We start from the raw sequence: 15,875 nt of genomic DNA on the forward strand, positions 1-15,875 counted from the left end.
ATAATTCCTACCTTCGTCGCAGCTGCTGGGCTTGGCCACCTCAATCTTCTTCTTGAGGACGCAGGATGCCAAGCCCAGCTCGCAAGTGTTGTCGTAGGTGATGCCGTCGCTGCCACACACAGGCGATAAAGCCTGGCCCTGGCACTGCGTGCACTCGCACTTGTTCTGGATGCAGCGGGCCCCCCAGGCACAGACAGCGCTGCCGCACGTCTCTGTAAATGCACATACAAACACACACACAAACAGACGAACGCACACACACAGGGTTGTCAGTGACTATGCAGTGGAATCATGAACAAGGAATATGCTTGCTAAAATACAACAGAGATACAATTACATTACTTTAATAAGACATAGTCACTGAACAAAAATATAAACGCAACATGTAAAGTTTTGGTCACGCATTTCTCCTTTGCCAAGATAATCCATCCGCCTGACCAGTGTGGCATATCAAGAACCTGATTAAACAGGATGATCATTATACAGGTGCTCCTAGTGCTGGGGACAATAAAAGGCCATTCTAAAATGTGGTTTTGTCACACAACCCAATGCCATAGATGTCTCAAGTTTTGAGGGCGCGTGCAATTGGCATGCTGACTACGGTATTGTCCACCAGAGCTGTTGCCAGAGAATTGAATGTTAATTTTTCTACCATAAGCCGCCTCCGAAGTCGTTTTAGAGAATTTGGCAGTATGTCCAATCGGCCTCACAACCACAGACCACGTGTATGGTGTTGTGTGTGCGAGCAGTTTGCTGATGTAAACGTCTTGAACAGAGTGCCCCATGGTGGCAGTGGGGTTATGGTATGGGCAGGCATAAGCTACGGACAACGAACACAATTGCATTTTATCGATCGCAATTTGAATGCAGAGATACCGCCCATTGTCATGCCATTCATCCACCGCCATCACCTCATGTTTCAGCTTGATAATGCACAACCCCATGTCGCAAGGATCTGTACACAATTCCTGGAAGCTGAAAATGTCCCAGTTTTCCATGGCCTGCAAACTCACCAGACATGTCACCCATTGAGCATGTTTGAGATGCTCTGGATTGACGTGTACGACAGCGTTTTCCAGTTCCCGCCAATATCCAGCAATTTTGCACAGCTATTGAAGAGGAGTGGGACAACATTTCACAGGCCACAATCAACAGCCTAATCAACTCTATGCGAAGGAGATGTGTCGCGCTGCATGAGGCAAATGGTGGTCACACCAGATACTGACTGGTTTTCTGATCCACAACCCTACTTTTACAAAAAATTGATCTGTGACCAACAGATGCATTTCTGTATTCCCAGTCATGTGAAATCCATAGATTAGGGCCTAATGAATTTATTTCAATTGACTGATTTCCTTATATGAACTGTAACTCAATAAAATCTTTGAAATGGTTGCATGTTGCGTTTATATATAGTATATTTGTACAACCACACTGCTGGTAGGAACACACTTGGTGGTAGCATTACTCACTGCATTCTCCCTGGGCAAGCACACGCAGGTCAAGCTGCTTGGTACAGGCGCGCACATTGAGCTCACACTCGCTGTCGTAGGTGGAGCCGTCGCTGCCGCACACCGGTTGGTGGGACTCTACACACTCCTGCGGGCACACACAGCGGCCCGACTGCCCGTCGCAGATCGCCCCGAATGAACAGTTGGCACACACCTCGTCTGGAGGGAGACAGGTATGACAGAGTTAGGGTCTGAGGGAGTACATAAGACCAGTATGGGTAACAGGGGGAGAGAAAGAGAATGTGTGTGTCTGTGTGTGTGTGTATGTATGTACAGTTGAAGTCGGATATTTACATACACCTTAGCCAAATACATTTAAACTCAGTTTTTCACAATTCCTGACATTTAATCCTAGTAAAAATGCCCTGTTTTAGGGCAGTTAGGATCACCACTTTATTTTAAGAATGTGAAATGTCAGAATAATAGTAGAGAGAATGATTTATTTCAGCTTTTAATTATTTAATCACATTCCCAGTGGGTCAGAAGTTTACATACACTCAATTAGTATTTGGTAGCATTGCCTTTAAATTGTTTAACTTGGTTCAAACGTTTTGGGTAGCCTTCCACAAGCTTCCCACAATAAGTGGGTGAATTTTGGCCCATTTCTCCTGACAGAGCTGGTGTAACTGAGTCAGGTTTGTAGGCCTCCTTGCTCGCACACGCTTTTTCAGTTCTGCCCACACATTTTCTATAGGATTGAGGTCAGGGCTTTGTGAAGGCCACTCCAATACCTTGACTTTGTTGTCCTTAAGCCATTTTGCCACTTTGGAAGTATGCTTGGGGTCATTGTCCATTTGGAAGACCCATTTGCGACCAAGCTTTAACTTCCTGACTGATGTGTTGAGATGTTGCATCAATATATCCACATAATTTTCCTTCCTCATAATGCCATGTATTTTGTGAAGTGCACCAGTCCCTCCTGCAGCAAAGCACCCCCACAGCATGATGCTGCCACCCCCGTGCTTCACGGTTGGGATGGTGTTCTTTGGCTTGCAAGTACCCCCTTTTTCCAGGTTATGTCGATATAGGACTTGTTTTACTGTGGATATAGATACCTTTGAACCTGTTTCCTCCAGCATATTCTCAAGGTCCTTTGCTGTTGTTCTGGGATTGATATGCACTTTTCGCACCAAAGTACTGTGATAAGGTGGTGTTGAAGGAGTCAGGCGCAGGAGGGTAAATCACAGAAACAGGCTTTAATCCGAAAAATACAGGTTTACTTAGAAATGCGTCAAACACACTCCAGGGCACAAAACAGGTGCACTGGAAAATACAAGGCACACAGGAAAAATACTCCCGTCGATACCAAATACAAGAGCTCCATCAAGCTACTAACCTCCACAACAAACAATCACCCACAAGGACAAGGGGGCAGAGAGAACACTTATACATGGACTAATTAGGCGAATAGAACCATGTGTGTGTGATTGACAAGACAATTGATATGATGATTGGGACGGCAGTGGTTAGTACTCCGGTGACGACAAACGCCGAAGCCTGCCCGAACAAGGAGGGGAGGCAGCCTCGGCGGAAGTCATGACAAGTATGTTCATCTCTAGGAGACAGAACGCGTCTCCTTCCTGAGCAGTATGACGGCTGCGTGGTCCCATGGTGTTTATACTTGTGTACTATTGTTTGTACAGATGAACGTGGTACCTTCAGACGTTTGGAAATTGCTCCCAAGGATGAACCAGACTTGTGGAGGTCTACAATTCTTTTCTGAGGTCTTGGCTGATTTATTTTGATTTTCCCATGATGTCAAGCAAAGACACACTGAGTTTGAAGATAGGCCTTGAAATACATCCACAGGTACACCTCCAATTGACTCAAATTATGTAAATTAGCCTATCAGAAGCTTCTAAAGCCATGACATCATTTTCTGGAATTTTCCAAGCTGTTTAAAGGCACAGTCAACTTAGTGTATGTAAACTTCTGACCCACTGGAATTGTGATACAGTGAATTCTAAGTGAAATAATCTGTCTGTAAACAATTGTTGGAATGTAGATGTCCTAACCGACTTGCCAAAACTATAGTATGTTAACAAGACATTTGTGGAGTGGTTGAAAAACGAGTTTTAATGACTCCAACCTAGGTATCTGTAAACTTCCGACTTCAACTGTATGTACAGTATGTGTGTCAGTGAGTTTAGTGAGTGAGTGAGTTAGTAAGAAAAAGAGAGGGGGGGCAGATAGAACCACAACCGTGATGTCACCATGATGTCATGTTTTTACCTAACCCCCTTCGAAAGGCTGGTCATGTCGAGAGGGCCCCAGATGGCCTGCAGACTTTACAAAGCTGCACGTTTCAGTGGATGATCTGGACTGAGAATAGTGACAAGAATCCTCTCTTTCCAGTTTCCATTTAGTCTGATCCTTTGCTTGTTTTCCATTCAGTTTTTTACCCTCTGCCTTGCATTGCCTATAGTACCGACATGCTGAAGATATCAATGATTCAGCGGCAGCCTGAGTGAATTACGGAGCCAGAGCGGAGATGCGACTCGCCCCGCGGAGAGGGGTGGGCAGCGCTTGCCATTTACACCTGGAGGATTGCATTAGCATCGTGGCGTCGCACATCCGTTATCACATTCAATTAGCGGCTAGGTAATAACAGCTGCTGATTTAGCGCTAATGGCTAATGGAGAGACCGGGCCACTCAGATGGAAACCACCCCTGTGTTATTAACCTGCTAATTACACCTTATTACACATTAATAAAGTCAGGAAGTCAGCCCGTGTCGCGCAGGCACTCGCAGTGGTTAGCCTGGCCTGGGGGCCTGATTAAAATAAAAAGTCAGGCGGCAATTTTTTAAAATGTGGCTGAGGTGGTGGCCGGCGGTGATGGAGAATGCATCACTGTGACACCGGCGCTCCGGACCCAGGGGTAATAATTCACGGTGAGTGTCGTCCTTTATCAGGGCCCGTGTCCCGAAAAAGGCCTCCGTTCTTCATCTCCCTCCTCTGGCTCTGTCTCGCTCCCTCTGTTCCAGCCAGTGCGGCCGGTCGTTGGTGCCGGGACACGTACAGCTAGCCGGACCAAACCGGGCTGCCTTATTGGCTGTAAACACAGGGCATGGATAGCTAGCACTACAGCGCTAACAGCGTTTACGCGGCGGGGGGACGTGTCTGACGGGGGAGGGGAGTTGACGGTGGAAGGGGAGGTTGTAAAAAGTGGCCATGTGGAGACAGCCATTTCGAGTGATGGATAGAGAGAGAGATGGTGAGGAAAAGAAAAGCTAAAGAGCCTCTCTAGCCTCAGAACGCTACACATACTCTCAGACAAGTAATAATAGTCAGAGAGACTCGAGCTGCAATGAGGGATCGAGGGAGGAGTTGTCCTGTAACATAAAGAGAAAGAGAGCCGTTTGTTTAGTGAAGGGCTCTGAAAATGGCCCAGACGATAAAATACTCCCCAGCCGACCTCCCAGTGACTGCTCTATAACTATTACTCTGTCCCTCCTCACTATTTACCTCTCCTCTTTTATAACTTTCCCTCTCTCGCACCACCTTCCCGCTTCTCTCATGTCTCTCCCTCTCTGTTGCTTGCTTATATTCTCATATTATATGACCTACATTTGCCAACTTGTAAACTACAGTGGGGAAAAAAAGTATTTAGTCAGCCACAAATTGTGCAAGTTCTCCCACTTAAGAAGATGAGAGAGGCCTGTAATTTTCATCATAGGTACACGTCAACTATGACAGACAAATTGAGGAAAAAAAATCCAGAAAATCAAATTGTAGGATTTTTAACGAATTTATTTGCAAATTATGGTGGAAAATAAGTATTTGGTCACCTACAAACAAGCAAGATTTCTGGCTCTCACAGACCTATAACTTCTTCTTTAAGAGGCTCCTCTGTCCTCCACTCGTTACCTGTATTAATGGCACCTGTTTGAACTTGTTATCAGTATAAAAGACACCTGTCCACAACCTCAAACAGTCACACTCCAAACTCCACTATGGCCAAGACCAAAGAGCTGTCAAAGGACACCAGAAACAAAATTGTAGACCTGCACCAGGCTGGGAAGACTGAATCTGCAATAGGTAAGCAGCTTGGTTTGAAGAAATCAACTGTGGGAGCAATTATTAGGAAATGGAAGACATAAAATACCACTGATAATCTCCCTCGATCTGGGGCTCCACGCAAGATCTCTCCCCGTGGGGTCAAAATGATCACAAGAATGGTGAGCAAAAATCCCAGAACCACACGGGGGGAACCTAGTGAATGACCTGCAGAGAGCTGGGACCAAAGTAACAAAGCCTACCATCAGTAACACAAACGTCGCCAGGGACTCAAATCCTGCAGTGCCAGACGTGTCCCCCTGCTTAAGCCAGTACATGTCCAGGCCCGTCTGAAGTGTGCTAGAGTGCATTTGGATGATCCAGAAGAGGATTGGGAGAATGTCATATGGTCAGATGAAACCAAAATAGAACTTTTTGGTAAAAACTCAACTCGTCGTGTTTGGAGGACAAAGAATGCTGAGTTGCATCCAAAGAACACCATACCTACTGTGAAGCATGGGGGTGGAAACATCATGCTTTGGGGCTGTTTTTCTGCAAAGGGACCAGGACGACTGATCCGTGTAAAGGAAAGAATGAATGGGGCCATGTATCGTGAGATTTTGAGTGAAAACCTTCTTCCATCAGCAAGGGCATTGAAGATGAAACGTGGCTGGGTCTTTCAGCATGACAATGATCCCAAACACACCGCCCGGGCAATGAAGGAGTGGCTTCGTAAGAAGCATTTCAAGGTCCTGGAGTGGCCTAGCCAGTCTCCAGATCTCAACCCCATAGAAAATCTTTGGAGGGAGTTGAAAGTCCGTGTTGCCCAGCGACAGCCCCAAAACATCACTGCTCTAGAGGAGATCTGCATGGAGGAATGGGCCAAAATACCAGCAACAGTGTGTGAAAACCCTGTGAAGACTTACAGAAAACGTTTGACCTGTGTCATTGCCAACAAAGGGTATATAACAAAGTATTGAGAAACTTTTGTTATTGACCAAATACTTATTTTCCACCATAATTTGCAAATAAATTCATAAAAAATCCTACAATGTGATTTTCTGGATTTTTTTTCTTCTCATTTTGTCTGTCATAGTTGACGTGTACCTATGATGAAAATTACAGGCCTCTCTCATCTTTTTAAGTGGGAGAACTTGCACAATTGGTGGCTGACTAAATACTTTTTCCCCACTGTATGTATTGTTTGCAGCAACTGTGAAAAACACCTGATGTTTTTTTCTGTTCTAAATGACTTCTCGTCTCTCCTCTCATCTATATATAGAAAGTGCCTTTCGGAGCGACTGATATCCTTCTGTGGTCTTTTAGCCATGCGTGTCTCTGCCTCTTCCAGCCAGCCAGATACACAAGGTCATCCGCTACTCAAACATAAGGAGGAGGAAATACAAAAGAATAATACAAAATGTCACTCACTATCGGACTGCACATGAACAGTAAAGATGACTATTTCCCCTAGCGCCATTTTTCAATCCCCCCGAGGGGAGGAAAATAATAATTATGACCATGCATATAGGCCATTCACACACACACACACAGGTTGTCTCTGCATTCAAACCCACGTGAGATAAAAGCAAACACACACACTTCCCATCCCCTTTAAAGACTCACAACCACACTTATCTATCCCCCCCCCCCCCCCCCCCCCAACACACACACACACACACACACACACAGTATGCCAGTGATATGAATGGGCTGTGATAATTAACACAGATAATAGTGGAGGTGGAGGGAGGAGATGACTCAGTGGAGTTTGAAGAGGCTTGTGTAAAGCAGTGCAAACAGCACAGAATAAACCAACCCAGATCACCATCATCATTCCTCGAGCAGGCCTCGCCTAGCACTGCCTGCCTGCCTGGCGCTTTTATTGCCCTGTTCTGCTGACTCCTGTTTCTGTGTGGACTCACTGCCATCCATATTGCTGTGTGTGTGTGCTGTATTACACACACGGCGAGGCCCGCTACTACCTCGCCTTTTTAAATAAAGACTATTCATTACCCTCCGGCGGCGCCACGACGAGACCTGTCTTCCTAACGCTGCCTGCATGCACGACATCTCCAAACTGAGTTTGCCCGCCCGGCTCAAACATTCCTTTTGCTCCATTTCCCATTGGAATTCATCCTTATGCGCAGAGATTTCAATTTGTAATAGGGAGGGTTTCAGCCGAGATGGGTGGGCCACGGAGAGGGGAAATAATAGTGGAGTCACATCGGCCCCCCTGCCAACAACTCTGCAATGGATTAAACGTGAAACTCGAGTTGAAACTATAAGGGGTAGAGCTAGCGTAAAGGTGCTAAGCCGAGCCAGGCAAAAGTAATCCCTCTCTGTGTGCTGGTGGAGGCAGATGTAACTTTACAGGGTGGCTAACAGTGGTTAAGGTATTGGCAGTCTGTGTTACTGGCTGATAAATGGCTTCAGGCATCTCTATAACTCTATATTATTAGACAGTCCCTCCAGGATTTCGCAGAGATGTTTTGTGATATTTGCTGGCAAAACTGTTTCATTTTGCTGCTGCAATTCGGACAATTTGCATGGCAATATGCAATGATTTTGTCTAATTTGTCGCTTAAATGCGCTGACGAGTGAAAAGGTTTGTTGAAGTGTGACTTGATTTAACCATATCATCCGGTAAATGTGCGTGATTGGTTGAAATTGCAAGCCCTCTTTTTGTACTACGGTGATGAGTCAGTTTTATGCGATAACGTTGCGATGATTTTAGTGTTTTATGCGGAAATGCGGTCAAATTTGCAAGCCTTAGCATAATATACGGGAATTGTTGATTTTGCAAAGAATGTTGCAATCGCAGAATCCTGGAGGGACTGATTAGATCACTCTATATTTGTATTACATCTATAAGGGTTCAAGTTCCGGTGGCATGCATTGAAACGTGAATCTTTTTCAAGGCTTTCTTTTGTAAAATAACTATGAATAAACAGACTTATTTTCAAATAATTGCCAAAATATAAAATCACATTAAGGTGTAGGACGTTCACTGGGAACAATAGTAGGTCTATTTTTCTCCAGAGAAGTAGCTTCTAATTAACATTAGTTAGCTATCAAGCTAGCCAGGTTTCCTTAGCAGCTTGTAAACAGCCCACAGCCCTTGCAGATAAGACCACGGATTGTCCCGGAAGTGTGACTGTTTGAATCACTGCTGTTTGTTGCTGTTTCCATCTGCCCTGCGATCTGCCCTGTCTGGAACTGCAAGGAGTAACAGGGTAGCCTACGTTACTACCATGACAAAGACGATGGTACCATTGAGGACATTGGTGTCTCTTTATCACAGGTGAAGGATCTTTTAAATGAACAAAAATAGTTCTACAAGCAGTTGTTACAATAACAAGAAAATAGCTTCAAGTGTTGGGTCCAAATACCGGTCTAGTCAACTAATAAAATAATGGACAATCTGACCAGAGAGGTCCGGGACCTGAAGAACAGTTTGCAGTTCTCCCAGGGTCATCTCGATGAGTTTAAACAGGAGAATAGCAAGATGACAGCAATCTATCATTGAGAGAGGACATCAGTTCTGTATGTGAATCCATGATAATGACGGATAAATCAGATTATCTCTAGGGACAATCAAGGCGGAACAACATTGTTGTGGACGGAATTGCAGAATCTCCACGAGATGTGGACATAGTCTGAGGACAAAGTGAGGGAAATTATCACTGAGAAACTGAAGATGGACCACAGGAAGATTGAGGTGGAGCACACCCACAGGACTGGAAAACCCCCACCGGCCCAGGTGACAGGCCCAGGCCGATAGTGGTCAGGTTCCTGAGGTTCAAGGACAAGTTAGCTGGAAAGAGCCAAGAACTTGAGAGGAATGTACATCTTCCTCAACGAGTACTATCCTGAAGCTGTGGGCCAGAAGAGGGAAGAACTTATCCCAGCGATGAAAGCTGCCAGAGCATGTGGGAACGTATATCCGCTTTGACAGGCTCATTGTCCACCCTCCCTCCCCAAAGCCTGGAAGGGATGAGAGAGCCAAGCATGTGTGTTCGTAGCTTCAACACCGCAGCACACACACACAGCAACTGATTGATGGACTGCTGAAATGTTCTTTTTTTCTTGCGTTGTTTATTATTTTCTATATTATGTCCATCTCTGATAAGCTACCCAGGAAAAGGCAAAAAATTGGCCATATTCATATACAGTGGGGGAAAAAAGTATTTAGTCAGCCACCAATTTTGCAAGTTCTCCCACTTAAAAAGATGAGAGAGGCCTGTAATTTTCATCATAGGTACACGTCAACTATGACAGACAAAATGAGAAAAAAATATCCAGAAAATCACATTGTAGGATTTTTAATGAATTTATTTTCAAATTATGGTGGAAAATAAGTATTTGGTCAATAACAAAAGTTTCTCAATACTTTGTTGTATACCCTTTGTTGGCAATGACACAGGTCAAACGTTTTCTGTAAGTCTTCACAAGGTTTTCACACACTGTTGCTGGTATTTTGGCCCATTCCTCCATGCAGATCTCCTCTAGAGCAGTGATGTTTTGGGGCTGTCGCTGGGCAAGACGGACTTTCAACACCCTCCAAAGATTTTCTATGGGGTTGAGATCTGGAGACTGGCTAGGCCACTCCAGGATCTTGAAATGCTTCTTACGAAGCCACTCCTTCATTGCCCGGGCGGTGTGTTTGGGATCATTGTCATGCTGAAAGACCCAGCCACGTTTCATCTTCAATGCCCTTGCTGACGGAAGGAGGTTTACACTCAAAATCTCAAGATACATGGCCCCATTCATTCTTTCCTTTACACGGATCAGTCGTCCTGGTCCCTTTGCAGAAAAACAGCCCCAAAGCATGATGTTTCCACCCCCATGCTTCACAGTAGGTATGGTGTTCTTTGGATGCAACTCAGCATTCTTTGTCCTCCAAACACGACGAGTTGAGTTATTACCAAAAAGTTCTATTTTGGTTTCATCTGACCATATGACATTCTCCCAATCCTCTTCTGGATCATCCAAATGCACTCTAGCAAACTTCAGACGGGCCTGGACATGTACTGGCTTAAGCAGGGGGACACGTCTGGCACTGCAGGATTTGAGTCCCTCGCGGCGTAGTGTGTTACTGATGGTAGGCTTTGTTACTTTGGTCCCAGCTCTCTGCAGGTTCAAACAGGTGCCATTAATACAGGTAACGAGTGGAGGACAGAGGAGCCTCTTAAAGAAGAAGTTATAGGTCTGTGAGAGCCAGAAATATTGCTTGTTTGTAGGTGACCAAATACTTATTTTCCACCATAATTTGCAAATAAATTCATTAAAAATTCTACAATGTGATTTTCTGGATTTTTTTCTTCTCAATTTGTCTGTCATAGTTGACGTGTACCTATGATGAAAATTACAGGCCTCTCTCATCTTTTTAAGTGGAAGAACTTGCACAATTGGTGGCTGACTAAATACTTTTTTCCCCCTTAGAAATAAGGTTCATGAAATCATTAACTTGCTAACATTAGATAACATTCATATATTAGCCATTTCTGAGACTCACTTAAATAGTTATTTTGATGATACAGCAGTAGCAATACATGGATATAATATCGACAGAAGAGACAGGAATGCCTATGGGAGAGGGGTTGAGCTATATATTCAGAGCCATTTCAATGTAATGCTTAGAGAAGCTCTCATGTCAAGTGTTATTGAAGTGTTGTGGTTGCAGGTTCACCTGCCTCATCTAAAGCCTATTAATTTAGGGTGTTGCTATAGGCCACCAAGCTAACAGTCAGTATCTAGATAATGTGTTAAATGCTTGATAGTGTATATGATGTAAACAGAGAGGTTTACTTTCTTAGGGACCTGAATATTGACTGGTTTTCATCAAGTTGTCTGCTCAAGAGGAAGCTTCTCACTGTAACCAGTGCCTGTAATCTGGTTCAGGTTGTTAATCAACCTACCAGGGTGTTTACAAACACAACAGGAACTATACTGAACAAAAATACACTGAACAAAAATATAAACGCACATGTAAAGTGCCGGTCCCATGTTTAATGAGCTGAAATAAAAGATCCCAGAAATGTTCCATACTCACATAAAGCTTATTTCTCTCAAATGTTGTGCACAAATTTGTTTACATCCTTGTTAGTGAGCATTTCTCCTTTGCCAAGATAATCCATCCATGACAGGTGTGGCATATCAAGAAGCTCATTAAACAGCATGACCATTATACAGGTGCACCTTGTTCTGGGGACAATAAAAGGCCACCCTAAAATATGCAGTTTTGTCACACAACACAATACCACAGATGTCTAAAGTTTTGAGGGAACGTGCAATTGGCATGCTGACTGCAGGGATGTCCACCAGAGCTGTTGCCAGAGAATTGAATGTTCATTTCTCTACCATAAGCCGCCTCCACTGTCATTTTAGAGAATTTGGCAGTATGTCGAACGGGCCTCACAACCGCAGACCACGTGTAACCACGCCAGCCCAGGACCTCCACATCCGGCTTCTTCACCTGAGACCAGCCACCCAGACAGCTGATGAAACTGAGGAGTATTTATGTCTGTAATAAAGCCCTTTTGTGGGGAAAATCTCATTCTGATTGGCTGGGCCTGGCTACCTAGTGGGTGGGCCTGGCTCCCATGTGGGTGGGCCTCTGCCCTCCCAGGCCCACCCATGACTGTGCACCTACCCAGTCATGTGAAATCCATAGATTAGGACCTAATGCATTTATTTCAATTGACTGATTTCCTTATATGAACTGTAACTCAGTAAAATCGTTGAAATTGTTGCATGTTGTGTTTATATTTTTGTTCAGTATATATCATATAGTATTGATCTTCATTTTTACTAATACTGTAGAACTGTGTTCTGAAACTGTTTCCGTACCCATTGGATGCAGTGATCTATATCCAGGTAAGTAACGGTTCCAAAAGCTGGGCCTAAAATAGTGTATCAGAGATCATACAAAAGATTTTGCTGTGACTTATGTGGATGATGTTAAAAACATTTGTTGGTCTGATGTGATTAATATGGAGCATCCAGACGCATCACTTGATGAATTTATGAAATTCTGCTACCCAAGAATGGTAAAGCAGCCTTTACTGGTTCTAACAGCCGACCTATCAGCTTGCTGCCAGCTCTTAGCAAACAGTTGGAAAAAGTTGTGTTTGACCAAATACAATGCTAATTCTCTGTAAACAAATTAACAACACACTTTCAGCATGCTTGTAGAGAAGGGCACTCAACATGTACTGCACTGACACAAATGACTGATGATTGGTTTAAAGAAATGGATCATATGAATATTGTGGGAGATGTACTGTTAGATTTCAGTGCAGCCTTTGATATTATTAACCATAACCTATTGTTGAAAAACAAAAAAATGTGTTATGGCTTTTCAACCTCTGCCTTATTGTGTATTCAGAGCTATCTATCTCATAGAACACAGAGGGTTTTCTTTAATGGACGTTTCTCTAATATTAAACATATAAAGTGTGGTGTACCGTAGGGCAGCTGTCTTGGCCCTCTACTCTTTTCTATTTTGACCAATGACCTGCCACTGGCATTAAACAAAGCTTGTGTGTCCATGTATGCTGATGCTTTAACCCTATTTGCGTCAGCAACCACAGCTAGTGAAATCACTCTAACTCTAAACAAAGAGTTGCAGTCAGTTTTAGAATGGGTAGCCAGTTACAAACTGGTCTGGAACATCTCTAAAACTAAGAGCATTGTATTTGGTACAAATCATTCCGTAAGTTCTAGACCTCAGCTGAATCTGGTAATGAATGGTGTGGCCGTTGAGCAAGTTGAGGAGACTAAATTACGTTGTGTTACCTTAGATTGTAAAATGTCATGGTCAAAACATATTGATTTAATGGTTATAAAGATGGGGAGAGGTCTGTCCGTGATAAAGAGATGCTCTGCTTTTTTGACACCACACTCCACAAAGCAAGTCCTGCAGGCTCTAGTTTTATCTTATCTTGATTATTGTCCAGTCATATGGTCAAGTACTGCAAAAAAGGACCTAGTTAAACTGCAGCTGGCCCAGAACAGAGCAGCACATTTTGCTCTTCATTATAATCAGAGGGCTAATATCAATACTATGCATGCCAGTCTCTCTTGGCTAAGAGTTGAGGAAAGACAGACTGCATCACTTCTTGTTTTTATAAGAAACATTAATGTGTTGGAAATTCCAAATTGTTTGCATAGTCAACTTACACACAGCACTGACACACACTTACCCCACCAAACATGCCACCAGGGGTCTTTTCACAGTCCCCAGGTCCAGAACAAATGAAAGGAAACGTACAGTATTATACAGAGCCATGATTGCATGGAACTCCCATCTTATATAGCACAAATGAACAGCAAACCTGGTTTCAAAAAACACATAAAGCAACACCTCACTGCACAGCGCCTCTCCCCCAGGTGGCCTACTTTTTGTGTGTATGTACTGACATGTACAGTACCAGTCAAAAGTTTGGACACACCTACTCATTCCAGGGTTTTTCTTTATTTTTTTACTATTTTCTACATTGTAGAATAATAGTGAAGACATCAAAACTATGAAATAACACATATGGAATCACGTAGTAACCAAAAAAGTGTTCAACAAATCAAAATATATTTTATAATTGAGATAAGTAGCCACCTTTTGCCTTGATGACAGCTTTGCACACTCTTGGCATTCTCTCAACCAGCTTCATGAGGTAGTCACCTGGAATGCATTTCAATTAACGGGTGTGCCTTCTTAAAAGTTAATTTGTGGAATTTCTTTCCTTCTTAATGCGTTTGAGCCAATCAGTTGTGTTGTGACAAGGTAGGGGTGGTATACAGAAGACAGCCCTATTTGGTAAAAGACCAAGTCCATATTATGGCAAGAACAGCTCAAATAAGCAAAGAGAAACGACAGTCCATTATTACTTTAAGACATGAAGGTAAGTCAATCCTGAAAATTCCAAGAACTTTTAAAGTTTCTTCAAGTGCAGTCGCAAAAACCATCAAGGGCTATGATGAAACTGGCTCTCATGAGGACAACCACAGGAAAGGAAGACCCAGAGTTACCTCTGCTGCAGAGGATAAGTTCATTAGAGTTACCAGCCTCAGAAATCGGCAATTAACTGCACCTCAGATTGCAGCCCAAATAAATGCTTCACAGAGTTCAAGTAACAGACATATCTCAACATCAACTGTTCAGAGGAGACTGCATGAATCAGGCCTTCATGGTCGAATTGCTGCAAAGAAACCACTACTAAAGGACACCAATAAGAACAAGAGACTTGTTTGGGCCAAGAAACACAAACAATGGACATTAGACCGGTGGAAATCTGTTATTTTGGTCTGATGAGTCCAAATGTGAGATTTTTGGTTCCAACCGCCGTGTCCTTGTGGGATGCAGAGTAGGTGAATGGATGATCTCTGCATGTGTGGTTCCTACCATGAAGCATGGAGCAGGAGGTGTGATGTGTGGGGGTGCTTTGCTGGTGACACTGACAATGATTTATTTAGAATTCAAGGCACACTTAACCAGCATGGCTACCACAGCATTCTGCAGCAATACGCCATTCCATTTGGTTTGCGCTTAGTTAGACTATGATTTATTTTTCAAAAGGACAATGACCCAAAACTACCTCATGAAGCTCGTTGAGAGAATGCCAAGAGTGTGAAAAGCTGTCATCAAGGCAAAGGGTGGCTACTTTGAAGAATTGTTTAACACTTTTTTGGTTACTATATGATTCCATATGTGTTATTTCATAGTTTTGATGTCTTCACTATTATTCTATAATGTAGAAAATAGTAAAAAATAAAGAAAAACCCTGGAATGAGTAGGTGTGTCCAAACTTTTACTGCTACTGTATGTGTAACTGATAGACGCACGCACGCACGCACTACATGTTAATGTTTTTAAATGTATGCAAATTGTAAAGTATTTTGTCTGTAATGTATTTTTCTTTATGTGACGGACCCCAGTAAGACTAGCTGTCGCCATTTGCATCAGCTAATGGGGATCATAATCAAATCAAATCAAAAGCTATTACCTGTTTAGGACCAAATGGCTAGCAGGCAACATGCATCAACTTTGCTAAGTAGCCAATAAGAGAACAGATAAGTGAAGAGACGTAAATATTTATTTTCATTTGTTCACGTCTGATCTGTGCTTTCATGTTCCTTACTATAGAGATACAGGCCTATGGCGTAGCCCACATTTACAATAAGAGAACATCTCATTCAAACTAAAGCTGCAGTGTGAACTCTGGCTGATAACTAAGAGCAAGGAAAGGACATGGAACGGAAGGCACAGGAGCAAACGGTTTGTTGGTAAAAGGAAAATGTTAATCATCGTCATCATCAATTACTCTTTTATGGGAAAATGAGCACTAGAGATGCCATTAATAAGTCT

The 15,875-nt window shown here is 43.3% G+C and overlaps 1 protein-coding gene across 4 annotated transcripts in view; it reads right to left on the reverse strand.

The window, feature by feature from the left end:
• LOC311149766 (agrin-like) overlaps window positions 1–15,875 on the reverse strand; it is a 403,861-nt gene that overhangs the window by 89,358 nt on the left and 298,628 nt on the right. For all 4 annotated transcript variants that reach the window (XM_084186990.1, XM_084186988.1, XM_084186991.1 and 1 more), the window contains 2 exons: window positions 1,473–1,670; window positions 12–212 (listed from right to left, as the gene is read on the reverse strand). In XM_084186990.1, coding sequence (XP_084043116.1) covers window positions 12–212; window positions 1,473–1,670 — 399 coding nt within the window. The remainder of the gene's footprint in view (window positions 1–11; window positions 213–1,472; window positions 1,671–15,875) is intronic.

Source organism: Coregonus lavaretus (assembly GCF_964263955.1).
Source record: "Coregonus lavaretus genome assembly, chromosome: 22".
In the NCBI taxonomy this organism is placed as follows: Eukaryota; Metazoa; Chordata; class Actinopteri; order Salmoniformes; family Salmonidae; genus Coregonus; species Coregonus lavaretus.